This window comes from Ornithodoros turicata, chromosome 7, assembly GCF_037126465.1.
Source record: "Ornithodoros turicata isolate Travis chromosome 7, ASM3712646v1, whole genome shotgun sequence".
NCBI lineage: Eukaryota > Metazoa > Arthropoda > Arachnida > Ixodida > Argasidae > Ornithodoros > Ornithodoros turicata.
In genome coordinates this window covers 13113966-13135941 of record NC_088207.1, presented here as the reverse complement: position 1 = coordinate 13135941, position 21976 = coordinate 13113966, and the positions used below count along the sequence as shown (strand labels likewise).

The 21976-nt window shown below is 46.9% G+C and overlaps 1 protein-coding gene across 6 annotated transcripts in view; it reads right to left on the bottom strand.

Annotated features, from left to right (window-relative positions):
- The window catches only part of LOC135400215 (serine/arginine repetitive matrix protein 1-like), a 75252-nt gene that overhangs the window by 42234 nt on the left and 11042 nt on the right, over positions 1-21976 (bottom strand). For 5 of the 6 annotated variants that reach the window (XM_064631978.1, XM_064631975.1, XM_064631981.1 and 2 more), the window contains exons 2-3: positions 16542-16635; positions 3900-4054 (exon numbers count right to left, since the gene is read on the bottom strand). In XM_064631978.1, the coding sequence (XP_064488048.1) occupies positions 3900-4054; positions 16542-16635 (249 nt within the window). Of the gene's footprint in view, positions 1-3899; positions 4055-6347; positions 6474-16541; positions 16636-21976 lie in introns of those variants that run through there. The other variant, XM_064631980.1, reaches the window with a different exon arrangement.

The window sequence follows — 21976 nt, the reverse complement described above, 5'->3', positions numbered from 1 at the left end:
CCACTGCACCTTGTATTTCATTCTGTACAGTGCTGCAGCACGTTTAATGAAGTAAAAAAACATTTTAAAAATTCAGAAAGAAGGATTGCACACATGCTTTCCAAGTTGCAAAATTTGGCTCAATTTATCCTTTCGAATATCGTATGCACGTACTACAGAACGAAAGTGCTGCCTCTTTCATCAACAATTTCAGGAGTTTCAGGAAGATACAGAAGACAGACACAACATGTACAAGACTCAACGCGATGCACTGAGTCTCGTACTTGTTGTGTCTGCCTTCTCTATCTTCCTCAAACTAATGGAAATGTTGCCTTCATCAAATGCCCATCAGCTCGCTTGCACACTCCTCATCCGTTCCTTCAATTTCAGGAAACCGCCACGGCAAATTACAAGAAAACGTGTCAAAGAAACACAAAACATAAAACATTTCTTCTGCACGTGTCATGTGTTCCTGATAAAAAGGTTAAAAGCAATGTGGTGCTAACCGACACTTGAGCATATTAAACTCACGGTCTCAACTAACACATGATCACTGCATGGTCTCCACTGACATGAGCTACACAGCAATGAATGAGTTGCCATACGTGCTGCGCAAAAAGTGTGACCGCAGGTCATATCAACCCCCAACCCCCTCCTAACAAATTTAAACAAACCGTACAGAGCAACCCAGCTCCGTATGATATCACCCAATAGGCTATGGCAATACAACTGCACTTGCTTTTACAATAACTGAACTTTGACTAAAAGGACAAGGACATAAAACAGGGTTCAACACATTATTCTTCGATCGCCATATTATTTACCGTGCATCCGAGAACAATCTCCATGTCTCTACTCAGGCGCAGGATACATCACGTTCTAGCATTGCATCACTCTGCCAGCTTGTCACTCTTTCCACGTTCACAAACACACACACACACACAGACTTCAGTGCTGTGTTCACTGTATAGTGCTGTCTAGCTAAGAAGCAGGGACCTTTCCAGCACCAGCAGGAAGGAAGATGTGACCTTTCTTCCCCAAATCTTTCCTTCCTCTCCCAATTTCCTGTCTGAAGGGACCCCACCCTTCCAGGGTCCAGTGCCCTCGCACGCAAAGACACCTGTCCCAAGAGCAACATCACTGCAAAAGCACCGAGTAGTGGCCACGCATTAGTTCATTTCTATTTAGCCTTCCCTCACAGTAAAAACAATTTCATTGTTTTCATTGTGAAATGGAAAGAAAAAAAAAGCTGGCATAAAAACCCATCCCGGAAGTAGTTGAGGAAGCCTGAATAATGGATGAGGAGAGATAATCAACCAGCTGTTAAAACAGACACAAAAATTAACTGCTACGTAGCAAGTCGTGAAACAAGCACGTGACAATGTGACAATAACCGTATATCATGTAATAGAACAACTTTGGTGGTTGTAAAGGCGAAACTCAAAAGTAGAGCGATAGAGATGTCAAAGAGACACTACGTATGGCAGAGCGTTCCGAAATTGCAGCCGAGTTACACCTGGCACGGGAATAAGGCTAATGGAAATGGTAACACAGTACAGTCTGAGGTCAAAATAATTGCACAGGATGGAACAGTTGCAATAATTTTTGCACAATATTGGTTGGTGACAGTGACATCTACAGTTATAAGCTTCTGTACATTAACGAGAACATTTAACAATTATCATTTTTACATGGTCACACAAACAGTGTGAAGCAGATGTAATACAACCGAATAAAGTGATAGAAGAGATTACTATAGAGCAAGAAGTACAGACGAGAGCAGTGCAGAGCGAACCGTGAATCAATTCCGTCCCCCAAGGCTTATGCCCATCTCCCTTCCCCCTACTCAGTGATTGGTGGGTTATTTTTGTCCCTGCAGAAGAGGATGCAAGGCTGCGCGTTGCAGTCAATAAAAACCTGCTTTGGGTACATCAACACGGATAAGAGAATGCCAAATAAAATTCAGACTTCCCTTCTCATTCTGTCCTTGATGTTCCCATCATTAAAAGGAAGGCATTACAGGTCCCTGTCAAAATGAAGCATTTGCTCTACAGAATAAGCCTTTACCAGTGCTATTCTGCTAACAGAATAGGCTGGCTACTTTCTCATGAGGTCTACAGGATCTGTTATCACCTGTGATCTCCCTTTCCTTCAATAAAATTTTCATACAGTTGTTTGTGCAAAGTCATTTCAATAAATTGAAAAAGTACTGTGCATTACATGCTCGAGCATTGTTGGCTTAAAAGTAACAAGAACACCTAAGAGCTATGTTTTCTAACCTTTCTCATGAATGTATTTAATTCTTTAACCCTTAAACTATCTACTTTTAATCTTTAACCTCTAGTGCCCAGACACTCCTTGGCTGATAAGACCGAGCACGAGAACAAGGAAGGAATTTGGGTTGTTCCCATCCTACGAACATGACATTTCAATGGCTCGTAGCTCTTGATAGATAAACTTTTCACGCCAAAACGCCAAAAAGGTCAGCTTCTCATTCTGAAATTGCGAAGCACTTAGAGCTTCGTAACAACCTCTGGGCCCATTTTGGAATCATTCTTTTTTTTTTTTTTTTTTTTTTTTTTTTGCTTTTGTGACAAACAGAGAGCTAAATTACCAAAAAAGACTACTCCGGAGAAGTGTCTAAGCAAGCACCTCTCTTGCCTACAGTTTAAGGCGTTCGCTTCCCGTCCCCCGCGACTACATATTTACGAGTTTTGTAAATAAACATTATGTACTGTGTTTGTCATCACCAGCTATCCCATTTTTCACCCTTTTTCTGCCACTGTATCATGTTAGAGATTTCTGCCGCTGAGGTCCTATTCAGAATTGCAGGCGGCAAAACCCTACACCCCAATTTTAACATTTAACATTTTAACATTTATTTATTCAAGTTGTAGGTACAGTTTTATAACGTGGGTGACCTAAGCCCCTAAGGCTTGTGGGTCACACCAGTCAGTCAGCAACGAAACTCAATGTTATACAAACATAACAAGAAAGAAAATCTAAAGATAGTCACATCACTTAGTGGCCGAAATTATAAAGATGTCAACAGGAATCGCTTTATCTGTTTAAAGGCCTTACGCCTGGATGATGCTACCAAAAATTGGTTAGGTATGGCAACAAATGTATTGGGAATATAAAACCTCCTGTAACCTCTCCCATAATTGGTTCGAACACGGGGCTCTTCATATATAGGCAATAAACTTCTTTGCAACCTTTTCCGAACAATTACTTTTTTATAATCCGTACTATAGAAATGCCTGGTTATTACAGCATACCGAAAGAGATTACGAAGCGAAAGAATAATGAAATTGGCGTTTACACCGGACGTACCGTACACAATGTTTTGAGAGATGCCTTTAAGAATCTTGTCGATATTTGCTATCCACGTTCTAGGCGCACTTCCATACAGTGTAATGCAATACCTCAAAACACTTTCACCTAATGCCATGTACACCATTTTCCTAATATATGAGGAAGAACAGCTTCTCATTCTAAACAAATACAATGACACAAGCCGAAGCATTTTACACATGTAAAGGACATGTGTAGACCAGTTATGATGTTGGTCAAAAAACATACCCAGGTACTTCATACTTGGCGAAAACTGTAACGGTTTAGAGAAAGAACTTCTTCCCTGTCAAAGTGTCAAACTTGTGCGACAAAACAAAGGAGCTGACGTCTAGTACGTCCTTCAACTATGTCCCGTCTAGTACACTAGTATGTTATGACGGTGCAAGAACGCAAGGTTTTACTAAAAGAGATATCTACCATATCCCACTTCTTGCAAAAGAAGTGAACGTTTGTCTGTATTGCAATGACAAAACATGTTGGCGAAGGAACTCCCCTCGTATTAACCACCCCTTTTTCTTTGACTGTCCTGCACTTTTTAAGTGAAGAAGGAGCGCGAAGATGCTTACTCTGGTCACTCTGTTCTGCGGATCCCCTGCTACGCCGCTCAGTTGAGCCCCTTCTCGGGGTGCTGCGCAATTGCCGTCCCTGTTGCCGAGAACTTCGTTTGTACGGTATGCCACTTCTGGGTGCTTCTTCTTCCTTGAAAGTGCTGGCTCCAGTGCTGAAAATAAACAAACAAACAAACACTTGAGAGAACTGAAGTTCTGAGGCTGGAACAACCTAGAAAGGACAAATACGAACAAACACAAACAAACACTTGTCATATGAGGCTTGCCTGCGAAATGGCATCATTATTTTTTTTTTGCATGATCTATCCCTAACTTAATTGTTCGATAAAACCAAATTTAGGTCTTTCCTGCATGTACACGTGCTATGTGCAGACTGGCACACTGCTCCTTTTTCTTCAAAATGATCGTGATACAAAAACGGACGAGAACATTGGTCTTAATTCTATGCAGAAGTAACCAACGTAAGACACGTGGGCTCTAGTTTTAGCATGCGGTGCAGCATTCATCGTGCAGGATTATGAAAGTATAAATTATGAAGATCACTAGTAAAGCAGAAATGACAATTCTGAGGCCATTAAAAATATATTTCTGTCCAACGCTGCGAAACCCCTGATGTTTCTGAACCCCTAATTCTTGCAAACTGAAACATTCGTGAACTTTAAGAGTACGCAGAGATTTTGAGCAAGAATTGATACTTCGATGACTATGCTGGAATTGCAAACCTTAGTTGTTGGATATCAAAGTCGCTAGTAAACAGTCATACTGCTTTGTAGCACAGCACATATGCAATGCTGGGAAACACAATGCAAGCATATTGGAACATGTAATCCATTATAGTGTTTTCCTTGCTTCTTGTTTTGGAAGATTTACTGATTTTGTCAAGAAAATCCACAATTCCAGAATAGACAAATCAAAGCAGGGCACACGAATTCGACTTTCAGACTTGATCATAATAGCATTATAGAGCCACTCGTGTCATCTTGCATGCAGATGTAATGTTTCCTAATCTGTTTTGCTGGACCAGCTAGTCCTGAAGCACTTGGACAACCTCAAAGTGAGCCAACCTCAAATAAAAATATAAAAAGACAATGTTATTGATATTAGTTTGAGTCTTCCTGCATCCGAGAACTGAAATCACGTCAAATATTAGGGAACTGACCTCAATGATATGAACAGGTAAAGTAAAGAAAACCATGAAAGAAGGGTACCTGGAACACATACTATATTTGTTAACGATGTAAAAGCACCACTTGCCATTCCTACAGGCGACAATGGATGGAATTGCGTCTCAACTTATGACTGTCAGTTTCTCATACAAGAACCAGAGAACCCTTGCTGGCTCAGAATATTTTGTGTGATGTGATCTTTACAGGTAACAGAAAGCATTGTATTTCAAAGAGCACACATATAGTGTGTATTGGTTACGCTCAGATAGGGAGCAACAGCAGAAGATATACACGTCTTCTGTTGTCCATCTGAGTATTTGTCTTTCCTAACATGATTGAGTACTGTATATATCACAACAAAGAGCACCGTGTGAATGACATGATAGGAACAGTTCTTTCAGAAGAACATAAATTTTCGCGGGGCAACTAATTAGGACATACCGTTAACACATTCCTCCGACATTTAGTTTGTCATATCTAATGGGAATTTTCTTAAAGGATAAGTCTGGAACAGGCAGGAATATAGATAGAAGAAATCTGTAAACGCAAAAGTGCTATTCGCTCGGGCCTCACACAAGCAGCTAGGACATCTCCAAGAGTGTGAGATATAGAGCAAGGACAATAGCGTGCATTGCTACATACCGTAGTACATTTATTTGTGTGGTGCGACAAGTTAACTGATAGCAGTGTATCTTGGTCAGGATAACTGCCACCTCATTCGAGAGTACAATTTTTCGCTACTAATTTTGAAACGTTATGTCATGAATGTTATTAACGTTAAGACATTTACAGTAAGTAAGAAGTGCAGTACAGCTAACAGATACAGTCAAACTCCTTTATAGCGAACACCTTTTTAACGAAAATACCACTACAGCAAATTTTTTTGTGGTCCCGCTGGAGCCGTATAGGTCCAATGATGGACATCCTTTTTAACAAAAATACCTTTACTGCGAATTTTTTTTGCTGTCCCCTGAGTTTCGTTGTAAAGGAGTTTGACTGTACTATGTATTGTATATTACATACTATATAATGCAACAGCTAACAGCTAATAACATATTATATAATTATACTATATTATAATAACAGCTAATAATATAATATAACAGCTAACAGCTAACAGATACTATATATTGTATAGTATATATATATGTATTGTGTACTGTATATTCAAAATATATTCAGCAACCATCCTCTCACACAGTGAGTACGCAAGAGCTAGTGTAGCACCTACTGACTGCTTCCAGGACTAAACGTCTCGATATAAACACTCCATACTCACATTCCCTGCTGCTGAATGCCATACGGTATCTTTCACACATGCCCTTAAACATTGCGAATGGTTGAAGCGTAAATGCACGTGAGGTACAAATCCACACAACCGGGCAACAGACCCGGCAAATAAGGCTATACAATAAACAGCGAGGAAGTTACGAGTGCCCACAGCAGCCAGTGGCAACAACCAAACCCATTTAGTATAGCCAAATGAGCCAGACGACAATGCAGGAACTGTTTCACGGGGACGGTAACCCAACCGTGACTGACAGTGACTTCCCCTTCCATGTTTTTTTATCTTCTCATTCCACTCTTTTCACTCACGCTGGCATTCTACTTTCAAACTGTAAAGGAGCGCCAGTCATGTGTAAACAAACATTGCACTCACGAATCGTTGCAATGTCATCTTTTCTCTCTTTTACTTATGAGGGCAGTACGGAACATGAGGTTGTAGCCATCAACCGTAGCCATTATAAAGCACGCATTCGAAGCAAAATATCTCTAGTCTCTCTTGTAGTAATTGCAGAAGCAGATAAATAGGCATATCACATCCATTTCTTAATATCTAATATTGAGATCTCTGCCTGTAACTGTATGTTGCTGTAGTCATCTAATGTTTAAATGTGACATCTCAAAAGTCCTCTTTCTATGACAGATACTGTGTGGGAAGCAGAAGTTATTTCTCTCGAAGTGCCCGATTTAGAATTCTGCACCATCACTGTAGGGGCCACATTTGGGCAGAAAACTTGCTCAGTTTGTCCTCACAAGGCTATGTTTGAGTATTATTTTCTTAGATGAATGATCAATGACCGCACAGCATCTCCAATATCAGCAGCACAGCGTACAGTAAAAAAAAAAGAGAAGAAAACAGCACTCCTATGATCTTCTGACCAAATATCTCTGGTGCAGAATGCGTTTGGGGTCAGCCCCTTCTTGCTTGGAAAATAAACCAATCATGATGTGCAGTCATCGTCATCGCTGCCTCTCGCTATTCAGGTGATCAGTTTGTGCATGCTAAAGCAACGTTTTGTATTGTGTGCACTTCAACTTATCCATGCTCCTGAGAAATACGGTATTGAGGCATGACTGGCCAACAGCATCTAGAAGAGAAGGCCTCTTCAACATCCCCTCGCCCTCGCGATACGTCAGCGTACTCGGGTAGTTTCTTTCTGGGGAAGCGTGTGTTGTCTGCTTCGCAGGGACACAGTTTTCATGTAATCGTCCGACGCCCATCCGAGTAGGATGACGTTACGCGAAGCTGTGCTGGCCTTCTGTCTAGGTGGTGATGGACTGGCGGTGGGCACAGTTGAACCGGTCACAAGTTTGAGACTGAATGTGTCGTGCATGAAAGCTAGGAACCCCATATTGCTTGTGTGTATTTCAAAAGTCTATGTCTAAACCCCGGTAACCAACGTAGGGATGGTGGATTATATGGATTATACGCATTCTTTGGGTGACACAAACAGACTCGCAGTTTTGATGACGTACACTAGAAGGTCAATCGTAAGGAGGCATTTTATGTTAGACATCTACGAGTTTCGATGTTTAGTGTCACATACAACGACACTGACAACACTGCTGAGACAATCCCTTAATAGCTGGCGTTAGGCACATAGCTGAGCAATCGTATAATTTTGCTGTTAATTGACTTTCACTCTGTATCTGTCAGCTGACCCACATGAAAACCACTTTAGACGAATGACATTCATTTTTTGGAACCCTTGGAATCCCTTCCCACATTTGGAACCCCCCTTCCCCAATGGGGGTTACAGGTCTTTCTAGGTAGCCCGGAGCCAGCGTTTCTCTCTACATCCATGCAAGCGGATAGCATTTGTAGAAAAGATGTTTGATGTCGTGGTCGGCCGTACCCAGTCACTGGAGGGCAGGGTTTTTCTAGCCGCTTGTAAGTAAAAGGGCAGGCAGTTAGCTGAAAGATTGTCACTGGTTGACCATGGTCAGTCGGACCATTTCAAGCTTTTTTCCGATAGTCAGTTTGGTTTCATTGAAGGACGTGGCATGATCGCTTTGCTTGATGGTCTGTTATACAGTGCTTTATCATTGGATCTTTCTCGAGCATTCGATACCACACCTCACGAAGTTCTGTTAAATATACTGTACTATTATGGTTGTAGAGCGAGAAATGAGGCGACCAGGCTCTACTGAGGTTGATGGGTTTAATGACGGTTAATGGCGATGAACCGAAAACGAAAGCTCGGGTCACGCGCAGTGCTGCGCGTAACCGATGGCGGTGCTGGTGATGATTATGACGCTGCTGCTACAGGGCTCCCCCCCGTGGCGGATGACAAAGCTGGCGAGGAGGGCCGAGGTTGGCGGAAAGGTCGGGCGCCGAGGCCAAGGAGTGCAGGAGCCGGACCCGAGGCGGTGGGCGGCTCGTAGTGTACTAGCTGCGGCGCCCAATGCACTCGACGTGGAGGGGGAGGAATGCTGGAGACAGGAGCTGAGCACGGACGTAGGGAGGGCGGGTCGGGCGATACCAGAGGTGCCGACTCCAGGAATGCGGGCTTGAGCCTGTCGATGGCCACCGTGTCAGGTCCCCGCGGAAGATCAAGGCGGAAAAACTTCCCGGCTCGCGAGATGACCCTGTAGGGGCCGTCATAGGGAGGCTGCAAGCTGGAGCGCACAGAGTCCCTGCGGACGAAGACGTGGGTGGCTTGATTAAGGTCGGGGCTCACGAACACGCGTGTTGCGGGAGCGGAGCGGGTAGGCGTGGGCTTGAGGTCCCGGAAGAGCTGGCGGAGACGGTCGATGTAGGAGGAAGGGTCGTGCACGAGCGGGGCCGAGGGGGTGAAGAATGATCCGGGAAGGCGGAGCGGGCAGCCGTAGACCATGTGGGCCGCGCTGCAGTCATCCTGGCGGATCGCGGCGCGAAGGCCAAGCAGGACGAAGGGTAGACGCTCGGGCCAGGTTGTGTCGCCGTGGTCAGTGGCGCGGAGGGAAGCCTTGAGCTGCCGATGAAGGCGCTCGACCAGGCCGTTGGCAGCCGGATGGTAGGCCGTGGTTCGGATGTGATGGGTTCCGAGGGCGCTGCACAGGTGACCGAAGAGGGCCGATTCAAACTGGCGTCCTCTGTCCGTGGTTACAGTGGACGGGACGCCGAATCGGGAAACCCAGGAGAAGAGGAATGCGTGGGCCACCGTCTCTGCCGTGATGTCAGGAATCGGCGTTATCTCCGGCCAGCGGGTAAAGCGGTCGATGCACGAGAGCAGGTAGCGGTAGCCTTTGGCCAGAGGAAGCGGGCCGACCAAGTCGATGTGGACCTGGTCGAAACGTGCATCTGGCGGAAGGAACCGCGATGGAGGCGAGATGGTGTGGCGGTAGATTTTGGACCGCTGGCAGGCAAGGCAGGCCCGCGCCCAGTCACGGACGTCGGCATTCATGCGAGGCCATATGTAGCGCTCTGCGACGATCTTTTGCGTGCCGCGCACGCCAGGATGGGACAGCGAGTGGAGGGCGTTGAAAACATGCCGGCGGAAGGCCAGGGGAACGAAAGGGCGCGGGGTACCAGTAGAGGTGTCGCACCATAGACTTGCCGTCGAACCGGGGAGCGAGATCTCCCGAAAAGTGGTGGATGAGGCGGGGGATGAACGAAGGGCGGCGAGCTCTTCATCTGCCTGTTGCGCCTGGGCGATGCCGTCCAAATCGACCGCGGGGGGCGGATGGAGAGCATTGACGTCCGGCCGCGAGAGTGCGTCGGCAGCGGCATTGTCTTCGCCCGCGACGTGTCGCACATCGGTCGTGAACTCCAAGAGGTAGCACATGTGGCGGGTTTCACGAGGAGAGTGGTTGAGGGAGGCCGATCGCAGGGCGAACATGAGAGGCTTGTGGTCGGTGTACAGCACAAACGGGCGGCCCTCGAGAAAATGGCGGTAGTGTCTGCATGCCAGGTAGGCGGCGAGGAGCTCACGCCCGAAGGTGCTGTAGCGTGTTTCGGCTGGCGAGAGGCGTTGGGAAAAGAAACCGAGAGGTTTCCAGTGGCCATCCTGACGCTGCTGCAAGACTGCGCCGACAGCAGCAGTGGAGGCGTCGACGAACAACGCTGTCTCGGCGTCAGGACGAGGATGGTGGAGCAGCACAGCATCTGCCAGGGCCTGCTTGACCTCTTCGAACGCGCGTTCTGCTGCCGGTGTCCACTCCAGAGGGGCAGCACGGGCCTCTTTCGGATGGTCAGCGCCGAGAGCTGCGTAGAGAGGCTGGAGCAAGGCAGCACAGCGAGGCACAAAACGTTGGTAGAAAGTCACGAGGCCGAGGAATGAACGAAGTCCTTTGCGAGAAGTGGGGGCAGGAAAGTCTCGGATGGCCTGGACCTTGGATGCGAGTGGCCGGATGCCTTGCGGGGTGATGGTGTGTCCCAGGAAGGTAAGGGTGGTAACGCCAAACTCGCACTTCGCGGCATTGATGGAGACTCCGTAGTCCTCCAGGCGCGAGAACAGGGCGCGCAGGTGGGCGCGATGAGCCTCCGGAGATGGACTTGCGACGAGGATGTCATCCATGTATGCGAATGCGAAGTCCAGGCCGCGGAGCACTTCGTTGATGAATCGTTGGAATGTCTGCGCAGCATTACGCAGGCCAAAGGGCATCCGCACGTATTCAAAGAGGCCAAAAGGGGTGGTTATAGCAGTCTTCGGGATGTCAGGGGGATGGACGGGAATTTGGTGATAGGCTTTGATGAGGTCTATCTTGGAGAAGATGGTCGCTCCGTCAAGATTCGCGGTGAAGTCCTGAATATGGGGAAGCGGGTATCTGTCCGGTACCGTGACGATGTTGAGTGCACGGTAGTCCCCACATGGGCGCCAATCACCAGGTGTTGCTTTGGGCACCATGTGGAGAGCGGAAGACCACGGGCTGGAGGAAGGCCGAATGATCCCCAGTTCGAGCATGTGCTCAAATTCCCTCTTGGCAATGACGAGGCGCTCTGGAGCCAGCCGTCTGGGGCGAGCGAAGACAGGGGGGCCCCGTGTCACGATGTGGTGAGTGACGCTGTGGCGAGGTGGGCAAGAGGCGTGCGATTGGTGCAGGACAGCGGGGAACTCCGTGACAATGTCGGCGAAAGCAGTGGGCAACGGTAGCCGTATGGTGGGACTAATGGCGGCTATATGCGCTGGGGCTCCGTAAACGTGCAAAGAAGTAGTGTTGTCGACGAGGCGCTGGCGTCTAATATCCACAAGAAGGTCGAAATGGTGGAGGAAGTCGGCGCCAAGGATTGCGAAGGGGAGGTCGGCGATGGTAAAAACCCAACGAAATACTCTGCGCAGGCCGAGGTCAAGGGTGACGGAGCGTTGACCGTAAGTTGAGATGGTGGACTTGTTGACGGCCTGCAAAGCCAAGTCTGGTTGTCGGTGTCGTTTTTCTGCGGGGGTTGGTGGAACGACGCTCACGTCAGCCCCGGTGTCCACCAGGAAGCGACAGCCGGACACGCGGTCCGTGATCCGGAAGAGCCGGCTGTTGTTGCCCCCAGCCATGCCAGCCGTTAATGGTTGGGGGGAGCGTTTCCCGGCCACGAGCAAGGGGCCTGGCAGTTCCTTGCGGCATCGCCGAATTTTCGATGATACCAGCAGAAGTGGTTCTGAGAGGGCGAAGGAGACCGTTGACGGGATGGCGAGCAGCGACGGCAAAACGGGCGCCGAGGGGAACGTGGTCGCTGCGGGGGAATGGCGTCCACCCGGTTCACCAGGGCCGCCACCGTAGTCTGGAGTTGCTGGAGCGACGTGCTGATGGCAGTGATTGCAACGTCCACCGGTGGAGGGGAGGTGCGGGGGGCCAGGGCGGCAACTGCTCCTGGAGATGGAAGGCCAGCAAAATCCAGAATACGGTCCGCCATCTTCGCCAAGTCATCCAGGCGGGAATTTTCGCCGGCGGCCAGGATCATGCGGACATTGTGGGGCAAACGTTGTAGGAAGAGTTCGCGTAGTAGTGAGTCGTCCGTGGTAGGGTTGCCGGCGAGGTCGCGCATGCGGCGTAGGAGCTGGGTGGGCCGTCGATCGCCGAGCTCTTCCCTGTTCAGAAGCTGCTGCAATCGCCGCTCCTCCGAAGCAGATGTGCGGCGAATTAACTCGTCCCTTAAGGTGTCGTGGGGTAATTCGGGGTGAGGGTGGATTATTAGGTCACGGACTTCCGCCGCAGCTTCGGGAGGAAGGTTTGCGATGGCATAGCCAAACCTTGAGGCTTGAGAAGTGACGCGGCGTCCGTCGAAGAGAACCTCCGCCTGCGCAAACCACAGCTGAGGGTCGGAGATGGAGAAAGGCGGCAGGCGGAGCGGTGCCACAGAAGCCTCAAGCGGTGGAAGTGGCGGTGGCCGGCCGGGAGGCGAAGAGCTGGTGGAGTGCTGGTCGCCGTTCATGATGGTGGAACGTTGGATCACGTCCGGGTCACCAGTTGTAGAGCGAGAAATGAGGCGACCAGGCTCTACTGAGGTTGATGGGTTTAATGACGGTTAATGGCGATGAACCGAAAACGAAAGCTCGGGTCACGCGCAGTGCTGCGCGTAACCGATGGCGGTGCTGGTGATGATTATGACGCTGCTGCTACATGGTTATAGAGGACAGATATACTCTCACACCTTTACTATTCAACTTTTACGTCAACGATCTTTGTTGGGTAGTCCAGTACTGTAAAGTATATCAGTATGCAGCTGACACATTACAGGTGTCTGTTCATATGTCCCATGCCAAAGTCATTCGAATCTTACAATCGGATGCTATGAATGTGTGCAAGTGGTTTTCTGGCTCTAACATATGTTTGAATGCTGGTAAAACAAAACTAGTATGCTTTCGCTCTCCCCTCAAACACATTGATCACGATGGTTTTGTCCCCGTGCCGGGTCACCAGCTTTTGAAGCATTCACAAACATTCAAGTACCTGGGATTATACTACGGCTCAGGTAGGACATGGAATACTCAAGTTTCATACGTATGCAAAAGACTTGGGCAAACTTCATGCGTTCTTCTTCTCCTTTAGGCATACGGCCCCTGTATAATTCGTAGGTCTGTTCTGGATGCTCTAGGTTTCAGTGTACTATGTTATGGTATAACTTTATTTGCTCAGTGCAGTGAAACTTGGAAAGCCAAAGTCAATAGCATTCTAAAAAGTTGTCTGAAAGTGTCGCCTACAGTGTTCCAGCCTTTAGCCATTCCAATGGCCTGCTTCGTAGCCTTGTCTTCCCCTCCTTTTTCAACTTATTTCGATATGTAATGACATATAAGCACTCCTGGGATTCTTCTTATAAGGCACATAGAGACGATTCCTCCAGACACAAAAGGTCTACCTTTGTCGTGCCATTCTCCTTTACAAATCATGGTTGTGGCCATAGATGTTGCTATGTTCCGCGTATCTTTAATGAATTACCGGTTCATCTGTCATCCATAGATGGAACTCACAACCTAAAAAAAGGCATTACGGAAACTTTATTATAGGAACTGAGACCTTCCTGCGAATCCATATTTCACCCCCTCTTTATTTATTTACTTCTTTATTTATCTTTTCTTTTTCTTGGTTTTCCCCTTCTTCGTTCCTCTGGCTTTGTAGTTATAGTTTTTGTTGCGTTGATTGTTGTTTCGTCTGTTACAATATTTGATGACCTATGACTACTGGATCCTGTATGTGACACGTTGCTGACTGCCTCAGGCCCTGTGCCACAAGCCTTCTGGCTTAGACGTGTCTGTTTCTGTTGAGCTGTGCTATTGTGCATTCACTGGCACATTTGAATTCTTCTCATTTACGAGGGTCTGATGGGATGTCTGATGGTGAGCTGAGCGGGCCCCCACGTGCTACTGCGAAGGAGGCAAGCGAAGCCCTAAAGGTTGAGCTGTTATCTTTTGAGCAATAGGAGGACATTTGTAACAAGTGTGCAACTGATGGTGCTGTTGTCCATTTTAACGCACTTTTCAGAAAATAAATCATCATAACTACGTAGGCTTTTGTTCTGTGTAGTGGTCTGTCCTGAAGGTGCGTTCCTCGTTTGTATAACAATTTGCTTTATGACTAAATTCCACAGTAACGGTGGTGGTCATATTAACGAGGGTTCAGTGTACAAAATCCATGAAAGTACATTTTATAGACTACAAGAGCGCACATTTCCATTTCCACGCAGTTACCGTTTCCACATTCAACACATATCCCAAACGTGAACCACTTTTCTCATCGCATCAATAAAGAATCCTGGCAGTCTTTCCTTTATTCACGACCTCACTGCGTCCCTCACTTCATCATCTGTGGTGAAACGAATGCCCTTAAAGGAGTACAGAGGGCCATCCAAAAAAATTTCATATTAAGAACTCTGATGAAAGTGTGTGTGTCATTTTACCGCATAGCGCGAAAGGTTTTGATGTGTGCAATTTGTTTCCCACAAAAAAACACACATAAACATTACTCCGCGCGTTCACCCTTAACTCGCCACTCTGGGTATAACGAGAAGGTATGATGCCACGTCACCGATGACGGTATAAGGAGAACTCGTTCTGGTTCGCCGGTCAGTGGGGGTCAGCACCTTGTCCCTTTGCCGCCATAAACCTGTTTTGCCAGTTCTCACGGAGAATTGGGGATAGAAGGAGCGGCCGAATCATGACCGAGCCAGGAGCAATGCTTTTTCAGAACCCCGAAAAGCCGAGTAGCAGACGACAGCAGAGTGGCAGACAACATTCCTCTGGACCAATCAGCGAGCGTGATCCTTGTAGCGTCAGCGCGAGGTTCCAGGCAGATCACAGGCTCGTACTGCTCTCCACCGCTTTTGCACACGTTCGCATTTTGAGGCGTACTTTAAATTCAGTTTCGGCGATAATTATGACTCTATGGTGTAAATTACTCATGGTGCATCTTACTGACCTACTTAATGGTTTTATAGGAAGAAAACAGGGTGTTAAAAATGACTTCTGTGTTACTTTAAAGGGACAGTCGAATCCAGAAACCTATCTATGAGACAGATACCACTGTGTTTGGCATGGTAGCATGCGCGGCTGTGATATCTGGATTGAAATGATGTCGTTCCCTACAGTAACAGTCTGGGAATTGATAGCACTCAACAAATTCGACAAACTTTCTTCAGTTTTCCAGATCCCTGAGTACGAAAACAGTTAAACAAATAAACTTTTTGTTGTCTGCTAGCACGTTCTGCACGCTGGTGCCGATTACACCACTTCCTTAGAGCACGGGAGGAAAGCAAAACAAGGAAAACAATTTTCCGACGGCGCCGCCAAGCTGCGCCGGAAGCGAGCGCCTGGGGACGAACATGGCACTGGGGAGCACATGGGTGTATTGCCCTGAGTGTAAGTGATCCATTCTTACATGGGTTACACGCGGCGACCTTTGTTTGTCTTCAGTGGAAACGTCATTGAGGATTTCACAGTGACTGGAATTCGGGGAGAAATCAAGTTTAACTCGAATTGGTCGTAGGTCAGTTCGGGGGGGAATAACCGGGCGGAATCGTGTTTAACCCGAAAAAGTCACTTCCTAATTATACAGGCACATTAGTTATATTCTTATTTCTTTTGCTCGAAACTAGCAAAGCATTAGATTAGTTCACAAAACCGTGGCTTTTTTTCAAAGTCACTAAGCTAAATACCACAAGGAAAGACAACTAAGAAGCCTATCTGCACTGCACTTCGCAAAGTGCGACTGGGAACGAGGGTAGTTATCCGAGAAACAGTGTTTAGTCTTCCCTCCTTCGTGTCAAAAGTTGTCCAATTCATGATAAGATATTGGAATACAACTTTTCATTCCTCTTTCATTTCTTCAAACGGTTTATCGTTGTTTTCGCCACCTCTCTACTGCGAGGGTACGCTGTCGGTGCGAAAGGGAAAAAGCGAATGAGTTCCCCTAACTCATTCGCATGCACTGGCACTTGATTTCACTGTGTGACATGAAACGAATGTCATTCAGTGCGAATGTCATTCGCTGGGAATGACATTCAATTTGCCGTGTGACAGGAGTATAAGCTGCAATGGTGAGTAGCAACTGGTGGTAAGTGGTGCTGTTTCCTGCAGATGTTGGTACACAGATATTTAAAAGGCATTACCAAGAGCATTGCTGTGAGAAATGGTAACATTTTTTTCTGAACCTATTAACAGAGTCAGCTTTAATGCCAAGCTATAATCAAACCCTTCCAGTTGCCAGTTTCTGTGACGCTGTCCGATAATGTACTCGCAGCAGACGACACTATATACAGTCACAAAAACAGCAAAGAACTCACAGGTAGCATCTGGAGGCTTCACAACCACATCACTTTTGGTGTTGGGAAGATTTGGTTGCCACGGGAAGTTGCTCTTGTACTCAGCGGCGTGCAACTGAAAAAGTCAATAAATAATGCCCATAAATAGGTTGTACACATACACTAGAAACTACAAAGTTTGAGGGACCATTTCTTGGCAAGCACCCACGCACTTGTACAACCATGGCACTGTTGTCCTCCATACTGCTAGCAAGCACTCAGATCTGCAACTCCGTGAGCGACATAAATAATAAGATATTTAAATGGTGCGGACTATTTTTTCCATTCCCTGTGCCTACCTTTCATTGCCGACTGCGTGTAATCAGTCAAGTTGCAACAAGATCTTTCAAACCAGTAATATTTTTAAATAAATTGTGCAATAAAATTAATAATAATAATTCCATGTTTTCTCTGCAAGAAAAATAGAGTGCAAAAGTAAGCATCATCTTATCACTATTCCAGTTGAACAAAGCTAACTCCGAAAGTTATACAATCATGCGGAAGTTCGCACTTAACCAGAAGTCGGGTCATACTTGTTGATGATGGAAATCTTTAGTAGACGCAACAGACTACGAAGAAAGAAACCAAAATAGATGGAGAAATTATATGTGTGCGCACGTCTGTCCGTTCGTCCTCCGGTGTTATACTTCAATCACGTTTAACCAGCTCATCCGCAATCTGCTCCTACTTCCCGTACAGCGCCGAATTGCCCCAGAGGACAGCGATCTCAATTGAAGAGCCGCACCCATCATAAAAAGCATCATTGATTTCGATTAGCTTCATTTTCGTTCAAACTCGCACTTTCCTCCACAATGTTGTAAATTGCATGTCGTAAAGAAGAGCTGCAGCATTTGACATCTACAATAAATGGCACTCAAATGGTTGCATCATCGTGGCACACGCAAAAATAGCGAAAAGTATTGACCCGAACAAGGCTTGCAGCAGAAGGTAACATATGTCACACTTCCATCAGCGCTTTAAGGTTCTTTTGTGACACGTTTCAGTTAACAGAACTAATTATATGCTAATAAGTTACCATGAAATTCGTACAGACGCTCCGGGATGCGCGGATACAGGGCCATCCGCGGCCGCGAGCAGCCGTCGAGATCTTTCGCGTCTTTCGTTCGAGTGGCTCGACGAAAAGCCACAGCCAACCCGAGCCAACCACACGGCCACACAGGCCACACAAGCTTGAGAAAGTTACGAAACTACCGCCGAATAGCTGTGGGTATTTTGTGACTGCCGCTTTGCCGAGAGAGGGGCTCGTGGGGGAGAGGCACGCATTCCACGCATCCGGGCCGCCATGTTGGGAGGCCCTAAAGCGCTGTGTGTGCCCATAGAAAACAATGGGAGGCAACAGAGATTGTGAGTATTTATTGCGCTGCAGGCGTTGATCGTTGTTTGTCGTCACACAATTTTGTAAGGTGCCAGTATACTGATGTATCCTAACAGTGTTTCACAGATGTCCTGCCGTTCGATTCAATTACGTTATGTTTTGCATTCCGAAACTAGACCGTCACTGCAGTGTTTTGGGTACAGTACGGCCGGTTGCCGCACGCTCGCGCTCCCTGTCCGCGATCCAGCCTTTTACAATCGAGATCAGTGGCCGGCACCGATTCCGGGTACAGAGAGGGATAGCAGGGATAGGAGGCAGAGAAGAGAGTGGAGAGTGAAACGAAGCTGCCGTTCTCTCCCAGGCGTCGGGAGCTTGCTATGGTGGCTGGATGCTGTATGCGGCGGCTGCTATGTGCCGGCCCGCGAATGCTGTCACGATTCCTATCACCCAGTGGTTTATCCAGAATCCCAAGCACGGAGGGGTGTTGGAAAAAATGGGGGGGGGGTCATTATTATAGTACGTAATTACAGCTTAACATATCATTATACCGACATGTGTCTAAAGCTGAAATCTCAAGGCCCCTGTAGGGGGTCCACAGGTGAAAAAGTTAGGGGGGTGTCACTGAAATTTGGGGGGGGGGAGGGTAGTGGGGGAGGGGGTTTGGATAAATCACTGCTATCACCATAACTACAAAGTTCGTACCTATTACCTCCAGAAACGAATACATGCAACAAAATTGCATTTTGTGTGTAACGTGTGCTCGAGCGAGGAATTTAGCGCAGACGCTGGATGTGCATTGCTGTGATGTGCATTGCATGTGAAGATACACAACTGTTAATGGGGGGGGGGGGGGCGTGATATTTCAAGACTCCATACGGATGCCTGAGTAACTAAATTGCATTATATAGGGCACCGTAAACGAAGTCGATAACCATCCCCAACAGCTATACACACCTTCAATTAAGTAACTTAATTGTACGACTGTTGTTATCACATTCACCTATTTTCATTTTAAGTCATTGTTACCAGCACAGTGAGATATTCAACAACAACTTCATTACAAGATGATGGCTGGGGAGTTTCATCGCCAGGGGCGCGATACTCTACCCCATTGCTGCAGCGGGGAATGAAATAATGAGCCCTTTCACAATAAGGATACAAGTCCTATCGTATGCAGGATGGTGAAGAGAGCTTTGAGGGCAGAGCATTGGTGGGCTGGATGTGGCCAGGGACGAAGCAATTTTGTGCGAGATATTCAATACGTGTATGGATAAGTATAGTAAAATCAATGGTACGCAGAAGTGCTTTATCCAGAATGCCGAGCATGGGGGATGTTGCAAAAAAAAAAAAAATAATAATAATAATAATAATGTGGGGGGGGGGGGACTCATAATTGTCGTGGTTCCCACGGAATTTGGGTACAAAAATTCGAGGGTATTTCAAGGTCCTTTTAAGGCTCAGCTGTCATTCTGCCTGGCATTTAAACTGGGGAAAAAGTTAGGGGATGTCTCCAAACATTTGGGGGTGTAGGGCAGTCTGGATAAACCACCGCACCAGAATACACATGACATTACTGAAAGCCAGTTGTTGACAAAGTTTATTAGGAAATTTAAAGTTACATCAAATTACTGGACCACGGACACGGGTGGTCAGTCTCATTTCGGTAGCCTTTGATCAAGTATGGCCTCGTGACGTCCAGTGCTCTCGTCTTTGCGCATATCTTTTTAGTAAGTTTGATCGGCAAGGCTTAGGCCCAGTTTTCTTATTTTATTTTCCCCGATTGGAGCAGCCCTTTGTTGGAGAACCTCTTACAGTCAGACCGTTCGACCTGGACATGCCATCCTGCAGTTCTGCTCGACATTCCGCGAGCCGATTCAGTACATTTTTCGTCTCGCTAATTAATATCACGACAGTAATAAACATAACTTTTACAGTGCTCTGGTGCATGTATTATGCTGTCTCTGACTCGTCTGGTCTCTCTTCTCTTAAGCAGGATTTCTTCATCAGCCCCCGATATGCCAAAGTCGCGAAACGCAACTGGAAGTACACGTGCGCGAACCACAACTCTCGCTAGCATACTAAAAAAGAAGAAAAGAAAAAAGAAAGAAAGCTCTCTCCCACACCACGCTCTCTGCCCTCTGTACTGCCTCTCGCCTACTCACCCTCTCTGTACCTGGAATCGGCGCCGGAATCGGTGCCGGAAACGGTCTCCCCGCTTTGTCGCTTGTGAGGGTGCTGCGGGACGCACTCTTTTAGCCGCTTTAGCTAGATCCCCTTTATGCCAAAACACCCCGCACTAATATAAAAACGTTTAAAAATGTCACGAAAAATGTAGTACTGGTTGAGTAGAGTAGACTATAGAGTGTACCTAAAGTTTCTTTTGATGCAAAGCACACTTCCGGATGGAGTCACAGGTGCAAAAAAAGAAGAAAAAAAAGGGGGGGGGGTAAAGAGACAAAACTGAGTGCACCGCACAAAGATGGCGCTTGAATGGCATCGGTTTTAGTTTCGGTTTCGTCTTCGAGCGTGTCGTACCCGCTAGATGGGCCAAGGGCGTGCAGCGATGCAGCAAGGGACATTATTGAAATGATCAGGTAGTACGGTGAAAGGTAGCAATACAGAAAACAACAAAAAGTGTAGGAGTAAGCGTGGTTTACATTATTTCCCAAATTTTCGGAGGACAGGTACCTTTTTCATGCAGGAACGCCCTTATCCAGACATACGCCAGCGATACAAGAAGCAGCTGCATTTTTAGGCGGCTAGAGGCGTAGAGAAAGAGTTCCCAACCTCGTCAATGTAGCCGTGAGAAATCTTCGTTTAGTTTAATCTGGCTTTCGCATTCGATAATTTTGTTTTTCTTTCTTTCTTTCTTTCTTTCTTTCTTTCTTTCTTTCTTCCTTTTTGCACGGCAAGCCACCTGCTATCGCAAATTTCAAAGCAACTTCATGCAAAAAATGAAAAGCAGCGACATGACTCTTTGTCGCGCACTATAGTTGACCGTTAATTGATTTCATAATTTGTGGTTTCCAGTGATTTTTTTTTCTTTTGTGTATACATATGTGTTTTTATATTGCGTCCTTCCCAACTGTTTCCTGGAGAGATGAGCCTGAGGTTAATGCCACGACCACGACCTAATTGCTAGCTAATATCTAATAACTATGCATTGCTCTATTTCCTATAGATCCGTACTTTGGCGAATTCCCTGAAGAACATATCGTACCAGGTGAAGCCTGAAGGTATGGGTCTCGCTCGAATGGAGAAATGCAACACCCTGGTGTTCCGTAAACTTTTGTCCCAAGCTGTACCTCGCCCTTTCTCACTATCAAAATTGCTTGGTCCCTGGCCAAATCCAGCCCCCCAACGCCCTGCGCTCAAAGCTCTTTTGACCTTTCTGGACACCATCGGACTTCGATATTCACTGTGAAGGGGGCTCATTATACAATTCCCCACACCATCCCCAGCAATGGGGTAGAGTATCGCCTCCGGGGATGAAACTCCCCAGTCCCCATTCATCGTCTTAAAATGGAGTTGTTATTGTTGCCTATACATGACACAGACTGTTATTCTACTGGGCCTATATTAACCGGATATTTCCAACGCACTACAGCAGTGTTTCTCAACCGGGATTCCGCGAGCCTTCTCCTGAGGTTCCGCGAAGACTATTCTGTTCAACGCCCGCCAGTGTAACTGAACCGCCTATACCAAGGCTCGCTCTCGGACAGCCTCGTTATATCGAACGGTGCTCGACATTTTATCTTTGCCATTGGAATTGATAACGAGATCGCAGGACCAGGCTGCCACGGCTGACCGTCATTGCAAACAGTCAGTACCAGTTGTGATCTTCATGGATTGGCTCATCCCGCCACTCAACCTGACAGTTTCTCTCCGCACCACGCTTTTGTTATTGTCTTGTGCTTCAAAAGCATTACAAGCACTTGGAGAGCCATAGCTACTTCAGTGAAACTTCGGAGAGACTCTACTGGCCACTTGGATTTGGGATTTACGAGCATCAGTGGCAACCCACAACACGTTATCTGCGGAGAGGTATTGTGAAACAGCTGAATGAAGCCAGCAAACCTCC